The sequence below is a fragment of the Chelmon rostratus genome, chromosome 21 (genome assembly GCF_017976325.1).
Source record: "Chelmon rostratus isolate fCheRos1 chromosome 21, fCheRos1.pri, whole genome shotgun sequence".
Lineage (NCBI taxonomy): Eukaryota > Metazoa > Chordata > Actinopteri > Chaetodontiformes > Chaetodontidae > Chelmon > Chelmon rostratus.
The window spans coordinates 12,288,952-12,304,868 of record NC_055678.1 but is presented as its reverse complement, the minus strand read 5'-3'; the positions used below and the strand labels follow the sequence as shown (position 1 = coordinate 12,304,868).

Here is a 15,917-nt window from a genome sequence, read left to right as displayed (position 1 = left end):
CCGTTTACACCCGCTGGGTGGCGACATAATCCGACACAACCCATGCTTTGTTGATCCACACCTCACTTCCTTTCCTGACGCAAGTACCCGGCAAGGCTGTTGCACGCCTTTATTTGTGGCCGCTGTACAGCAAAACTGGATTTAATAACCGTTCAAAGCAGTCAGACACACCGCAGTATAACTTTCAAAAGGACGTAGGTGAGTTTATTTCAATATTTGATGAAACTATGAGCGGTCAATCTTCGTTTTAGTGGATTGTACTTACTGGCTACACATGCGGGGAGGCCTGTTGCTAGTGTTAGCTTAGCAACAACCTCGCGCCACGTTAATATTCGCGTTGTATCATCAGATATGAATTAGCGTTAGCTCGCTATGGTGTGTGTTTGCAATGTGTCGATTTTGTAAAAATATACTGTGTCAGACTTGTAGCTGCAACTCCGGTTTGGTGTTCGGTTTTGCTGGCTACTTGTAATCCGCCTGTCAAAGCTAGATAGCGTCAGCAAAGTGAAGGTTGTCGTTGCATAGCACGTACAGACGCAGGTTGCTAACTGTACCAGCGTCTGTACGCTTCTTTATGGAAAACTATCATTCATCGAAAGCATGCCAAATGCTATGCTATGTTAACCTCTAAACAATGTTGCGTTAGCTCTCAAAGTCTTCAAATGGTGCACTGCCGCCGCATTTTGAGCCAACCCTAACAAGTACCAATTCCTTGTTGCATAGTCACAGAGTAGATGTTAGCTAACGTTAGCTTGACCAATTAATTGCTAGCTTGAATGAAACGTCAAGCTTGTTTGCGTCCCGTTATACGCATCGTGCTACCAACAAACTGATTGTCGTGCATGTAAATCACCCCAATCTTACTACATGAACCACTTTACGAACGTTACTTTTTCCAGCTGTGTGTTAGCAGAGCTGTGTTACAGGTTTATCAAGCAGCAGTGACTTTATTGTTAATGGATACGTGGAAATTCACCCCTTAATGTTTCCTTTTAACTGAGACATATCAAAGGAGTCTTGCCTTCATGAGCATAACTAATAGATTCAAGTACTAGAAAGCAGAGTTTTTATTCATGTCTGATGAATAGTAGGAAGCAAATCTGTTCTTCTACAACATTAAATGTTCACTTCTCATAAAGCACAGATATAAACAGATGTTGTAATCTCTTCAGTGTCATTCCTCACACATGAAATTTTGTCTTTACAGATTGACAGCTTCCTTCAGCAATGTCTCGTTTCTTTGCGACCGGGTCTGACAGTGAGTCAGAGGAGTCCTCATCTGCCGATGAGATCACCCCTAAAGCACCCGGGACAACTTTCAAGCAGTCAGTGCAACTTAAATTCTATCCTCAAGACTGAAACTCCACTTTTAATAGTAATCTCACACATGTATACTGTTTTCGCAGGTCGTTGCTTCTTAGTGACGATGAGGAGGACACTAAGAGAGTGGTGCGCAGTGCCAAAGACAAAAGGTTGGTGTGGCTTTTTTAAAATGTTGTATTTTTGTAGCAGCATATCTTTTAAACTGTGCAGATTCAGTTTTGTTTTGAATGCATTCATTATTCATTCTTATATCTTAGGTTTGAGGAGTTGACCAACCTCATCAAGACTATCCGCAATGCTATGAAGATTCGTGACATGGCCAAATGTCTGGAGGAGTTTGAGCAGTTATGTCGAGCCTTCCTCAAAAGCAAGAACATAGTGGACAAAGAAGGTGTTCCGCCTTTCTACATCCGTCTGCTGGCGGACCTGGAGGACTACCTGAACCAGGTCAGTAATTACCAGCTTTGTAATTTAACAATGTGTTTGTACACTTTGCCTGCAGCAAATTGAGTATATTAACCTTTTGTTTACGTAGTCTGACATACGTTATGTCCCAGATTCCACTTTTCCTGTTCATAGACGTAATTAACATTATTTTCTTTCCAGCTTTGGGAGGACAAAGAGGGCAAGAAGAAGATGAACAAAAACAACGCAAAAGCCCTCAGCACGCTCCGCCAGAAGATCCGCAAGTACAACAGAGATTACGAAACGGAAATAGCTGCATACAAGGAGGTAAATTAGGAAACTTTCTCTCGATTATCATGTTCTTCAAGACATAGAAACTAGGCCGGTTGTAATGTATTAACTACACTTCTAGATTGAAGTCAGTTGTCGTGGGAAGCTGTTTCAGTGTGTAACTTGAACCTGTGTGAGATAGTACGGCCACATAGATGCCAGTTTAGCTGCTAAATGGCCAACAGATTCGACTGTGGCTGTACTGGGAAACTTCTGTGTGTAACCATGAAAGTGGATCAGGATAAACGAAGGTTAAACTAAACCCTCAATGTTTTATGTCTCTGTTAGAACCCACAGGAGTCTGCAGATGAAGAAGAGGAGAAGGAACCAGGGGATTCTGGTATGTTTTCTGTTTATACATGTTTTCATGTCAAATCATAAGAACTCTAAAAAATGTATAAGAACATAAACAAGCTGCAAAGTGTTCCGTCTGACAACAGAGTAATGTACTTTGATGCCTTTCAGTGATGAATATGCACACATTAAAACGTTAGTCATACAAGTATATCACCTTGCCTGCTTTTAGTGCCATACAGTTTTGTGAACCAAGATGACATTTTCCAGACTGGAAATAAATGAATAAATTGTGAGAAAGCTTACATAGTAACAGTATTTAGTTTTGTCACATCAAAAACTCACTGATAAAAGGGTTTCCTCAAAGAAAAGTTTTACTAGTATTTTCCATATAGCAGCTTTTTATTTTGTGCTGAACTCTGTTTCAAACATGCTTGCATCAAGTCCACAGGTGAACAAGTATATATTAAACAAAAGCATCTTCTCTAAAATTAATTCTGTTTTTTGTTCTACAAGGCTCGTCTTCTGACAGTGACGGAGAGGCAGGAGATGAGGGAGTGTCAGCCAAGTCCTTCTTAAAGAAAAAGCCGGAGGCTTCCTCAGAGGCCAGCAAGTTCCTCAAATCTGCCAAGGGATCTGGGGTAAGAGGCCAGCATACTGACAAGAACCACAGGAAACCTGGTGTAAAACACCTTAAGTCTTACTCAAAAACTACTATTGCACCTGAGCTAATGTGCAGGAGTTTTCGCCCTCTGACAGGATGGGTCCTCTTCTAGTGATGATGATGATGATGATGAAGACTGGGGCTCAGACACCGTAGACAGTGGCAGCGAGAGCTCTGATGAAGAAGGGGGAAAGAGCGCTTCCCTGGCCGTGGTCTTCCTCAAGAAGTGAGTGTCCTTCTCCACATTTCGTTTTTTGGTTTACCACTGAAAATTTGTGTGAATTTTACAAGAATGAAAACAAAACGTGACACAGCAGCATAAAGTGTCAGATGCATTTCATGGATCTCCTTTTCAGAAAATGAATCATATACAATTTTGATGACTGAACTAATTACAATTTTGTTTGTTGTTGCATCTTCTGAAATGCAGATTTGCTTTGCTTTTCTTGTCTTGCTTTTGCCCAGTGTAAATCGAGTACACTGGGGCTTTTAGCAGTCGGACAAAGTACATTTCTAAGCATAGTTTTGGACCCTGGTGATGTGTGATGATTTTAGTATTTTTCACATCATTGCATTTTATAGACCAGACTATTTAATAGAAATTAACGTTTTCTTGAATGAAGTAATAATAAAATTAATGGTAAGTTACAGCCAAGTCAAGTCAAAGAAGGTCAAACACTTGCTTTCTCTCCTACGGTATAATGTATACTTACTATCATACACACTGTACACACTACAGGATCCAGGAGACTGAGAAAGGTGAAAAGAAACTCGGGAAGAAGAAAAAGCCCAAGAAGAAGGAGCGGCTAGAGGAGGAGGCTGAGGAGGAGGGAGGAGAGGAGGTTGAGGGAGGCTGGGAGAAGGTGAAAGGAGGTGCCCCTTTGGTCAAGGTAAAGAAGATCTTATGATTAAAGCCTTTTTAGATTTACTGCAATAAGATAAACCAATAGATGGTACCCATATTTATACTTGCATTAATGCCATATAATGTATGTTAGCACAGTGTGACTGTGAGCACAGGAAATGTTTTTGTTTATCTCAATGTAAAAATTTTCAGTTAAGCATTATAATAAACCATCCAAGACATTTGTGATCATGACGAGGAGTTTGTTAAGAACGGTATGTTAAATGTGAATCAGCAAATTCTGACTATTTATGTTATCACATGACGTATTTAATCTATCAGGAAAAGCCCAAGATGTTTGCCAAAGGCACGGAGATCAACATACCAGTGGTGGTAAAGAAGCTGAACGAGATCCTGCAAGCAAGAGGCAAAAAAGGCACTGACAGGTAACACCAATTCATACAAAGAAACTTCACTTGATAGAAAATATGGCTGTGCATGTTATTCATAATAAAAAAGCACTGATTCCTAATGTTTAAATCAGTAACAGTTGCCATGTAAAATTTTGTCCTATAAGCAAGTTGCATAGAGAAATGTTTTATGGTGATGCAACTGTTAAGTAGGAGCCCCTGATGTACCCTCACATGTCTGTGTTTTTCTTCTTTCGAAGTGTTGTGAATTGCTAGAAATAGTGTAGAAAAAGCTTTGCTCATGAAACACTAGTTAGTCATCATTTATATTAAAAACAAGAATCCCAGTTAACCAGTTAAATCCAGTAAAGAACAACAACAAAATTTGTCAGCAGTTCCCTTCCCTGTTTTATTATATGTTGTGTATTACATTCAAAGATGCAGTCATTGTTGTTAGATATTTATAGCGGCACATTTTCTTTCTCTCATTCAATTCTCACTACTTCCCCTTTTTTCTCCCTCTGACAGGGCTGCCCAGATTGAACTGCTCCATGCTCTGGCAGCCATTGCTACTGAGAATACCTTGGGCCAAGGTATCCTGGTCAAGATTAAGTTCAACATCGTTGCCTCCTTGTATGACTACAACCCCAATTTGGCTGCCTTCATGAAGGTAGGAGCCACTGATTTTCTAAATGTTAACATTTCCAATAAATTCAGAGTATTTACCAGGGAAAAGTTTGAAAAATGGATCTAAGGAACCAATATGGATATTTATATATTGAATTTAATAGACCAATTAAAAGTCCTTATAATACATATGTTAGAAATGATCACAATCTGAATCAGCAGAAAAATGTGCTTAAATGCAGCAAAATTGTTAAACTGAAATTCTGGACTCCATACCTGGTGTTTCAGACTGAATCATTCTGACTTTTTTTGTCTTTAGCCCGATATGTGGAAGAAGTGCTTGGACTGTATAGACGAGCTGCTGGACATCCTCTTTGAACACAACAACATCTTCATCGGGGAGAACATTGCAGAGGACAGTGAGAATCTGGCCAACTCAGACCAGGTACCACCTGTGCTCTATCATCATCATTTATGTCTCCATCTTACATGGACAAACTGCATAATTTTGGCGCCAGAGAGAGGATGACTTTGCAATGAAAATATGTATTTATTGCATTGTTGTGTGTGTTTGTCAGCCACTGAGGGTGCGTGGGTGCATCTTAACATTAGTAGAGAGGATGGATGAAGAGTTTACCAAAATCATGCAGAACACTGATCCCCACTCACAAGGTGAGAATTATTTGTAATTGTTGCCATTATCATTTTGGATGTGAAAGTAAATAGTGGAGTGTTGGAAAAGTATTTCCAGCTCTTTCTGGTTCTCATCTTCTCCACTCTTTCTCCAGAATATGTTGACAACCTGAAAGATGAGGGGCGAGTTTGTGGCATCATTGACCGGCTGCTCACCTACATGGAGAACAAGGGCAGTACCGAGGAGATTTGCCGCATCTACCTTCGCAGAATCATGCACACCTACTACAAGTTTGACTACAAGGCCCACCGGCGCAGCCTGGGCCTCCAGGGAGAGTCTAAGGTGAGAAAACCACAGGAGTGGTACAGCCTGAGAGAGAAAGACACTTAATTAGCAAGAAAGAGTGAGAGTTTCTCTGAAATCAACAGATTTTCAGTATGACGACAAGTAGTATGGTATAAAGTGGAAGTGTATCTCGACGTGAGGGTGTTGCCTTAAATTTATTAAAGTCACGTGTCTCTGTCTGCCATAGTCCGAGCAGGACCAGGAGGAGAGCGAGGGAGAGGACAGCGCCGTGATCATGGACCGTCTCTGCAAATTCATCTACGCCAAGGATCGCACTGACCGTATCCGCACATGCGCCATCCTCTGCCACATCTACCACCACGCTCTGCACTCTCGCTGGTACCAGGCCCGCGACCTGATGCTGATGAGCCACCTGCAGGACAACATCCAGCATGCTGACCCGCCCGTACAGGTCGGCAGGCATAGACAAAGCGAAACAAGAGAGCAACAGTGAACCCTAAATGAATACTAAGTCCCTGTTTTCTGTCATCTAGATCCTGTACAACAGAACCATGGTCCAACTTGGCATTTGCGCATTCAGGCAGGGCATGATTAAAGATGCCCACAATGCCCTTTTGGACATCCAATCTTCTGGCCGTGCCAAGGAGCTCCTCGGTCAGGGTTTGCTCATGAGGAACATGCAGGAGAGGAACGCTGAGCAGGAGAAGATTGAAAAGAGAAGACAGGTAAGTCATACATAAGCAGTGAACCCATGTCCAAGATCACGTTAGTTTACACCTGCTGGATGTTAATCTAACTTGGCTGAATAAATGAGAAACTTCAGTTTGATACGACAGAGCACCTCTTTGAGAACCACGCCGGTAGTGTTCCACTCTCATGACACAGAAGCATAGGAGCAGTTTGGGCCAGAATGACTGAAATTCAGCCATGGATGACAATATTGGCGTCTTGGTCAGCCCTCCACTTTCCACCAGACTCAAATATCTTGACTACTACTGGATGGATTATCATGAAAATTTGTACAGACATTCATATGATCCCCAGAGGATGAATCCCACTGACTTTAGTTATGTCACCATGAGGTGTGCATATGAGGTTTGGACTGAAATGTCTTAACAACTGTTTGATGATCGCCTTGAAATTCGCTTAACACGTTCAAGTCGTCTCGCGATAAATTGTAATATCTTTTCTGATCCTTTTTATGTAGTGCCATCATCAGGTCAAAATGTAAAATTCTTCAGTACTGGTTTATGACCAGATACCTGCAAAGCTAATGACATTCCCATCAGGCTCATCTGTACTTTGTGTTTTGTTTTCATTGCCAAATATTAGACTGTTAACACAGTATGATTTTGAACATGGTGAACATACCCGCTTAACATCAGCATGTTAGCATTGTCATTGTGAGCATGTTAACATGATGACAGCATTTAGCTCAGTTACTGACAGAACTGCTAGCAGGGCTGTAGATTCTTTGTTCAGTTGTGTTGCACTGTTGATGCAGCAGTTAGGAAGGCCACTTTTGGCTCAGGTAACAAACATTGTAAGGTTGTAAAGAACAGACTTGATATCAGGTTGTACAGAGCCTGATGAGTTTACCATAACATTGCTTTGACCTCCCTTGCAGGTGCCATTCCATATGCATATCAACCTGGAGCTGCTGGAGTGTGTGTACCTTGTGTCAGCCATGCTGCTGGAAATCCCCTACATGGCTGCCCATGAGTTTGACGCCCGCCGCAGAATGATCAGCAAGCAGTTCCACCACCAGCTCAGAGTGGGAGAGAGACAGCCACTGTTAGGTACACAGCATGTCATCTAACATCTCTTTACCCCAGGATGTTTAATCCACAGAGAAACCAGAGAGGATAACTGTAGCTCTGTTTGTGCTTCAGGACCCCCAGAGAGCATGAGGGAGCACGTGGTAGCAGCCAGCAAGGCCATGAAGATGGGAGACTGGCGTACCTGCCACTCATTCATCATCAATGAGAAGATGAACAGTAAGGTCTGGGATCTGTTTCCTGAGACGCAGCGAGTGCGCGAGATGCTTGTCAGGTGAGCATGCGCCATCGGCATCCATCCATTATCCTCAAATTTTCATTATTCAGTCATATCAAGTAGCTGTTATGTAGAATGTTACAAGTTATTTCTTAATGATTTGAGGAATTTAAATTTGAATCTGGCAGTTCAGTTATAATTTACAAATATAGATTAATTGTGCTGCCCTACATTATTCCGTTTTTATGAATGTCCTGTTTGTGTTTGGTTTTTATAGAAAGATCCAAGAGGAGTCACTCAGGACTTACCTGTTCACATACAGCAGTGTGTACGACTCCATCAGGTAAGCACAATATGCAGCATTTTTTAGCAGTTTGTGTAGACCAGTGTGTATCCACTTTGAGTAGCTCCAATCAGATGTTGCTCCGCCTGCAAGTGTTAATGCAGAATTGTTGTCTGGCTGCCAGCATGGAGACGCTATCTGAGATGTTTGAGTTGGAGATACCCACAGTTCACAGCATCATCAGCAAAATGATCATCAACGAGGAGCTGATGGTAAGTTTCATGGCCTCTCTGTTCTGTCAGAGTCAGTTTCAATCACTGCGGATGCAGCCTGATGTCCCTAATGGGATTTTCAATGCATCTTTACATGTAAATTTTGTCTGCATCCGTGTCCCTGCTTCCCAACAGGCGTCACTGGACCAGCCCACACAGACCGTGGTGATGCACCGCACAGAGCCCACCTCCCTGCAGAACATGGCCCTGCAGCTGGCTGAGAAACTGGGCAGTTTGGTGGAGAATAACGAGCGCGTCTTCGATCTCAAACAGGGCGTCTATGGAGGCTACTTCAACAGAGGTAAGTCTGAACAACATGCTAATATACCATATGTGTTTGCATGTTGTTCACCTACAAATTAAAGCACTTGGCTATGAATGCTATATCTGGACAAATCCCCACAGCATCTCTATTGCTGTTGAATAGTAGCCTTGTTAGAAAGAATAATAACAAATTGTTCTGTGCGTTACAGATCAGAAAGGTGGCTACCAACAGAAGCAGTCCTACCAGAGAGGTATGTTTAGACACACAGAGGTTGCACTTTGGGTACAAAATAAAAAAAACATTCTGACCACATGGTGACCTTCCCAAGCCAACATGCCTCTGATCCTCTGCAGAGGCTGCTTGCTGTTTATTCATTGTTGCTGACTGCGTGTATGTGCACTTAATCAGTAACTAACTCATAACACATTGAAATGTTATGTAAAGCAGAAAGGTTGTGTTGTGCTCAGACAAAAGTAGTTTGTACGATGTGTTGTACTGCTGTTGTGAATCAGAAGTGTAGGTTTTGTGTAGGAGATGCAGTGTTGTTTAAATATTGGAATAACACTGCACATTTTCAGACTGTATCTCCTGGCAGACATGCACTCAATTGTTCTTGTGAAAAGTGACAGAAATAGTTGTGTCGTTGGAAAAACGGAGCAGGAAAGACAAGTACAAACCCAGACTGCTTTCTCATCTCCTGTACTGCACACCTCTGTTTGGCCAGTCACCGCTTAAAGTGGGTGTGAATGCCGGAGTGTCAGATACATCCAACCAGCAGTTCTGACGCAGCATACTGGCAGCTTTAGGCAGCTATTTTTTCCAATTGTGCGTAAACCATTAAAAGAATGTCAGGTAAATATAATTTGCTCTTTTCCATCTGAAACAAATGCCAATACTCATAGATAAATCATGTTTTCCTCTTTGCGTGTTCACAGATCAGAAAGGTGGTTACCAGCAGAAACAGGGAGGCTACCAGCGAGGCGGCTACAGAAATCAAAATCAAAGCAACTACTGAGCTTGGATCGCGTGGATTTCAGTTTTCGCCATCTGAACTAGTTTTTCATTCCGTAACTACAACCAGGCTTTTCTGTGGTCGGCACTTGGCCGTTCTCCTTCATTTGACTCAAAACTGCTTTTCGCTGATCCTGGGTCAGCTGAAAGTTATCACAGCCTTTCTCACTGCAACTGCATTGTGTGGTATTTCAGTACGGCCAACTTTGGAAGTAGGAAGAGTTTTAAGGTTATTATTGCTGATAGAAAATTGTATAATAAAGGCACTGCAGTGTGGCTGGCTTGTGGCAGTACAGTTGGGTGACAGACACGTCGAGTATTGTTGATATACACTTATCAAATAAACAGTAATTAACAGTAACAGCATGTTTTGAATTGTCTTTGTGGAAATTTTATTTTGATAAAAAAAAAAACAATGCAAAGAAGATAAAAACCAAAACATAAAATAAAATAACGTAAACCCCTCCTTTAACTGATGAATATGCATGAAACAAAAGATGGACTCCTTTGATGAATCACAGTATTGAAGATGCAGGGGTGGGGGGGCACGACAGTATCAATTCAGAGTAATATTTCTCAGAATGTTAATGATACAGATCACTTGTTAACTTCATGAAGAAATGTGCACTTTGGAGTCACAAAGATCACAAACAGGAAAAATCCAACTCCCTTTGAGTCTTGAGTATAATAATAATTAAAAAAAAAAACTTGAATATGACACAGCTGACGCCAAGGTGTTTTTGGCTTTTCATCAGGGTGTTTGGGTAAAACGCAAACACTCATTATATTCAGCATTCAGAGAGCCTTGATTTTTTTTCTCTTGCTTGAACTTGTTTTTACTACTCTAGAGATGCATTTACTAATATTCATCAAACAAGGTCAAAGGTAAATCGGTCACATCAGGCAGACAAAGGCAAAGACAAACCAGCAAAACATGAGCCACCGGCATGTTCCCTTGTTATCTGAGTGGTTGCTGCAGAGCAGTTTGGCCAGCTCAAAGGGAAGTTTGATCTTCCAACAACTGATGATAATTAAAATGCACACTGAACCTTTTCACCTTCAACACCATCAAAACCAGCTGTTGTTGTTTGAGTGCTTCTTATCACATGGATAACTGATCAAAAGTAGCATAAATCAATAGTGGTTTGGCCAGTGTTGTTTCACTAGACCAGCAAGCATACATTAAAATAAGTTTTCCATACATTTAAGTAGTTTATTACAATAAAACATACAGTATAGAAGATATTGTCAGTTTTGCATGTACAGCATACACACAGTAATTTAGATCAAAGCTACTGTACCTATTGCAAATTTCACGCTTAATTTCCATTCACATCAGTTCTTCATCAGCATCCAGTATGGCTTTCACACGAGCTCGACTACAAACTTAAGATCCAAGTGTACATGGAGAGAACTTTTTTGTTCAATTGCCCGCCAGCGTTGCTGTGTGGCTTCCTTATTCCACACCACTTCCTGATTGGGAAGCTTAACATGGGCATGTTCAGTGGTTCAGCAGCAGTTAGAGTTAACACTAACTCACTCGCACCAGCGGCCCCACCCCTTGGCCTACGAGCTGCCTCCCCTCAGACTCAGTCTCCTGCAGAGCTCTTTCCTCAGCAGGTCCCGCTCTTTGCGGATTCCCTGCAGCACGGTGCGATTCTCCTGAGCCCGGCGCACCAGATAGGGGAGCGTGTCGTCCACTGAGCCGTACGGCACTGACTTGTAAATGGCATAACCCTCTTTAGCTGGAGGGAAGAGGAGAGAGACATGTCAGAGGTGGAGGGACAGCATGCAGTTTAATAGAGCAGCGCTTTCCTCCAGCACAGCGCCACTTGAACAATTTTGGGTGAGGAGGTGGGCGTAGTCTAGCATTTTAAAGGTTAAATGAAGAGAGGTTAGGCGGTCAGAGCTGCTCTTTCTACAACTAAAAGTGTGCAGGTTCAGTCCCTTCAACAGCTATGTGTCATGTGAAGCTTCTGTTGAGTAAGACAGAGGACCCTCGCTTGCAGAAAATGTAAAGAAAAAACACCCACCCAGCGTGAGGGAGACGTGATCACACATGCCCAGCAGCTGGCCGAAACACACCGAGCCTCCATCTTTGTCTATCCCCAACTCCTCCATCCTGGACATGATATACAAAAAATATCATATTAGTACCCAAACTGGGGCTCAGGACCCCTGCTAGGGGTTGCAAGATAAATTTGAGGGGTCATGAGACGGTTAAGAATGCTCCATTAATTTAGAATTGTCTTTAATCTTTCACTATTTCCCTGAATGATTTCACTCTCTCAGGTCTCTAAATTATTCTGAGAAACAGGGAAAAAATCAGCCTTTGCTCAAACTTGTAGACAATGTTTCGTGTTAAGGGTTCACAAGTTAAAGGAAGGCATCAAGCGACATTTAAGTGAGGGTACGATCAAACCAGGGGGATGAATATGTCATTAATTACAGTGGCCTTGGATTAAAAGACCCCTCTAAGATTTGACGTTTTTCTAACAAATAAAAAGAAGAACTATGAAATGTGATTTTCACTTCACGCGGTCCTACCGTTTGGCGGCTCGCCTCACTGACACCTCGTTGTGAGAGGCGACTATGATCCTGTAGCGCTCAGCTTTCTGGGCTATGGCCTCCAGCATGAGATCCAGAGAGCCGTTGTAACTGCGCAAGCACAAGCGAGCAGATTGAACGTGTTGGAGTCAAGTTCAGTGTCGGAAAGGAGCTGCGTGTTCTCGAGAAGGCCGAGTTCACTACATGCATACATTCAGTTTGTTTTGTCATTGTCTGGTTGTGATTATTGGCCGCTGCGTCTTATCCACCTGTCATTGGTGTCCTCCCAGCTGCGGTGGATGGGGTCCGGACGACCCTGTTTCTCTGCCAGCATCCTCTCTTTGTCCATGTAGGCTCCTCGTACAAGCTTGACTCCCAGACAGAAACCCTCGTCCCTTGACAGCCGCAGAGCCTCTAACAGGAGAGTCCTGGAGTCCTGAGAGACAGACAGGACACAGGGGTGTTTCATAAAGTCTCCTTTTTAAAGAAACCACCTGCTTCACCTTATTAACTATTGTTCAGTGCAATTAAAAGAAATCTTTAGATATTTTTTAGCAATGAGAAGGGAATTAAAGATATTTTGCCTTCAGGTAACACTGATATGTGTTCCAAATCCAGGCGCCATCTTTGTTAAACTTCTTCATCATCGCCATGGTGACAAGAGAGAGCGCAGGGTTCATGTAGGTGTACTCTGCATCGACCAGGACTCGGACTTTGTTCACACTTGCCTAAGAACACACAATTTAAACTTGTAACTGCACTTATTAAGATGACGGCTGCAGTGGAGCTTAAAAAGAAGAAGGCAATAATTTGAGTGTTTGTGATTGTTTTACATTGTGTTAGATATATAGAAATTTCCCATGGTGCTTCACATCTGTACCTCTGCTATTTTGTTGAGTCTCCGCAGGCCAAAGAGGAACTGGGCAACTTCACGTTCGCTTAAACCAGGGAAGCTGATAGTCTGAAAGAGGAGGTTTCAGGCAAAGGTCAGAGGTCATTTAACATCTTTTGATTCATCCGGAATCATCTTCATCAGCACTGTAAATGTTTATAAAAAGTCGGGAAAAGGCAGATGTGTGACAAACTGGGTTATTTTGGGGTGCTGTGGTCGTACCTCTCCATCCATAGCTCTGACCAGGACATTCAGGTCATACGGTTGCTCTGCGATGAGGGTTGTGAGTTTCACCTTGATACGAGCAGCACGGATTCATCGGTGAGACGGAAAAGAGACACATAATACGCTGAATCTAAAGAGAGACACTGAGGGGTGGGGGACATTCAAACACAACCTGGAACAGCTGTGGACACCACAAACAGTAAAATGTGCACTCTTATCTTTGTTTCCCACGTATTTGAACTACATTACTGTTTGGCTAAGGGTAAGTCAGGGTTCCTCTATGCCCGCGAAAACCTGGAAACTCCTTGTAACCAAACTGCTCAGGAAATTACTTAAATATCCTGGTAAGTGGCCTTGCTGAACCAGAAGATTAAATGTTCTTCTATTCTATTGAAGAATTCTGACGATTAGCATCTGGAAGTGAATATTGACATTTCTTGCATGATGAACACCTGCTTTACCATAAATATGTTAGTAGCAGGCTCAATGAAAATGGCCTGGGGGGTCATTTCCTCAAAAACCTAATGAATGGTGAGGAGGACGTCGCCTTACACACAGCTCCGGGCTGATCAGGGCTGTGATCTTCAGCTGCATCATTGGGTCTTTGCTCCAGGCGTTGCTGTGCAGCATTCGCACACATTCCAGCATGGACTCCAGGTTGTCGTCATATCTCTTCTCTCTGGTGGCGACAAAAAGCAACACGCTCTTTTGCAGCTCAAAGCACAGGGAATCGGCTCAGTGGGTGCATAAATTACAAGTGAAAGTCAAGCTCAGACGTAATTAATACTAAAGTTAGACAAATGTTTATTCCTGGCCTTCATTTAAAGCCGATCCACCTAATGAAAAGGAGTCTGAGCCTGTGTTGTCTTACCCAGTGCTTTCTCCCAGATCCTCCTCGATGGGCACCGCCAGCATGGGCCTCAGTCCCAGCGAGCTCATCTTCTCCATGGACTGAGAGATCTCGCTCTCATTCTCCCCAGCCACAAACTGGGCATACACAGTGGGCCGCAGCAGCAAGGAAAACGCCCTCCTCCCCAAGATGGTGCGTGCTACCGACATCAGCTGAAAGAAGAAGAAGGTGAAGCAGACAGAAGAGTGATGAACCCAATTCCAATGTCGCCCCAAGGCCTTAAACATGAACCCTCATGGACTTCGCTGAGGCTGCAAGGGCCCAAAATGGTTCAAATAGGAATGACGCAGCACTTTGCGACCTAACACATAATTGTGGGTTTTTATTTGACTTTTTTTCCCCTTTCTTTACAGCCAAGACACTTAACAGACCAACGAGAGGTAACTGTCAAATAATCAATCTACTTGTTTATGTCTAAACAGCAGCACACAATTACATGTAAACGTCTTTTTTCTTGTATGTACTCCTTCACATGTTTGTTCGCTGTTTTTTATAATCCATACGTCCATACAAATAAATTTTAAATGACACAAATACATGCGAAGAACATGAAATGAGACAATTACGTGAACGTAAAAACATGATTATACAAATACACAAATATAAAGATGTTCAGTCAGAGGTTTCAGGGAAAATAGTTTCACAATATTTCAAAAGCTCTATAACTTTGTTTTTGTTGTGATTGAAGTAGATGATTCAGTTCTAGGAGGAAAGGTGCCATAACAACACAACACAGTCAGTGTATCTGTGACTGGCCAAGAAAAGTAATGGTACAAAACTGGAGTCTTACCGTCCCACAGTTGTTGACCAGCACAGGGAAGGAGCAGAGGCGGAAGACTCCCAGAGCACGGAGCAGCTCAGCCCAGCTCTTCACCCTGAAGGCACTGGGGTCCTCAAAGGCAAGCGTCGCTGGGGGAAGGTCGGGCCGCTTGACCTCCACCGTCCTGGAGGCCGCAGTGCCCAGCAGCCTCCGCGACAACAGGCGAGCGAGTGGGGGACGTAAACGAGAGCACATCATCATCCCAGGGAAGGTGTGTATGTGTGTGTTCGTGTGTTACTGGAGCCTCAGTAATTCAAAGTGTTTGTACAAATCTTCCTGTGCTCTGATTTTGAAGCGTGCACCGTCTGGAAGCTGTATCTGACATGTGTGTTCAGTGGAAATCCAATGATCCACAGTGCCGGAGTGGTGAGCCCGGGAAGACGCGATGTCCTCCCATGTCCGAAGCTGCTGGGCGAGGACAAGGACAGGGGAGCAGCAGTGTTTATGTAGTTATCAGCTTTACTACACGGTGCTGGGAGTGTAATTAATAACAACGATCAGTGACGATGATCAATCAGTGACAGAAAAACCAGCAAAAACATGACATCTTTAAGGAGATTAATAAGTAAAGGTTAGGAGTCTGTTAGGTGACCCCAAAAGTAACAAACATGTCTGAATTTGATGCCGAAATTGTAAAAGAAGTCAGTAGAAACCTTACCCTCGTCCCTAAAACAGACCTAAATGATGAAAAGCTCAGCGGGTGTGATTTGAGGGTTTGTGTGTGGATCAGTGAAATTCATCATCTTTTGCCTAACTACCTGGTTAATATGTGACTACTTGGAAATTTGAGCAAACACCGAGTTGACCCTTAGCATCGACCCACGAGTGTTCCCTCGGTTTGTCATCGACCAAACGGACAT

At 42.8% G+C, this 15,917-nt stretch overlaps 2 protein-coding genes across 3 annotated transcripts; one reads left to right on the top strand and one right to left on the bottom strand.

The window, feature by feature from the left end:
- The first annotated feature begins 74 nt into the window (after positions 1-74).
- On the top strand, positions 75-10,021 carry eif3c (eukaryotic translation initiation factor 3, subunit C). 2 transcript variants are annotated; one of them, XM_041962610.1, is made up of 23 exons: positions 75-198; positions 1,208-1,325; positions 1,407-1,472; positions 1,581-1,770; positions 1,930-2,055; positions 2,347-2,398; positions 2,869-2,993; positions 3,112-3,242; positions 3,756-3,906; positions 4,203-4,306; positions 4,799-4,940; positions 5,217-5,342; positions 5,476-5,569; positions 5,686-5,873; positions 6,064-6,288; positions 6,371-6,562; positions 7,465-7,636; positions 7,730-7,889; positions 8,110-8,175; positions 8,300-8,387; positions 8,523-8,688; positions 8,861-8,902; positions 9,588-10,021. In XM_041962610.1, exons 2-23 carry the CDS (start codon positions 1,228-1,230, stop codon positions 9,665-9,667), a joined length of 2,784 nt encoding a protein of 927 aa, XP_041818544.1. In that variant the 5' UTR covers positions 75-198; positions 1,208-1,227; the 3' UTR covers positions 9,668-10,021. The 2 variants fall into 2 exon arrangements, with proteins under 2 accessions (XP_041818544.1, XP_041818545.1); XM_041962611.1 differs by having other exon boundaries at positions 79-194.
- A 1,208-nt stretch (positions 10,022-11,229) lies between these two features.
- Positions 11,230-15,279, bottom strand: prodh2 (proline dehydrogenase 2). Its single transcript, XM_041963307.1, has 10 exons — positions 15,028-15,279; positions 14,199-14,389; positions 13,880-14,006; positions 13,325-13,396; positions 13,091-13,171; positions 12,795-12,938; positions 12,480-12,646; positions 12,211-12,321; positions 11,697-11,785; positions 11,230-11,408 (listed from the first exon to the last, which is right to left on the bottom strand). Exons 1-10 carry the CDS (start codon positions 15,256-15,258, stop codon positions 11,230-11,232), a joined length of 1,392 nt encoding a protein of 463 aa, XP_041819241.1. The 5' UTR covers positions 15,259-15,279.
- Positions 15,280-15,917: the final 638 nt, after the last annotated feature.

Coding starts and splice junctions, on each gene's coding strand:
- prodh2 (XM_041963307.1), bottom strand. CDS start 15,258: ATGATGATGTGCTCTCGTTTACGTCCCCCACTCGCTCGCCTGTTGTCG. Junction 13,172..13,324: donor TCAGAGCTATGGATGGAGAG/GTACGACCACAG, acceptor CTCCTCTTTCAG/ACTATCAGCTTCCCTGGTTT. Junction 11,786..12,210: donor GTGAGGCGAGCCGCCAAACG/GTAGGACCGCGT, acceptor TATCATGTCCAG/GATGGAGGAGTTGGGGATAG.
- eif3c (XM_041962610.1), top strand. CDS start 1,228: ATGTCTCGTTTCTTTGCGACCGGGTCTGACAGTGAGTCAGAGGAGTCC. Junction 4,307..4,798: donor GGCAAAAAAGGCACTGACAG/GTAACACCAATT, acceptor TCCCTCTGACAG/GGCTGCCCAGATTGAACTGC. Junction 8,388..8,522: donor TCATCAACGAGGAGCTGATG/GTAAGTTTCATG, acceptor GCTTCCCAACAG/GCGTCACTGGACCAGCCCAC.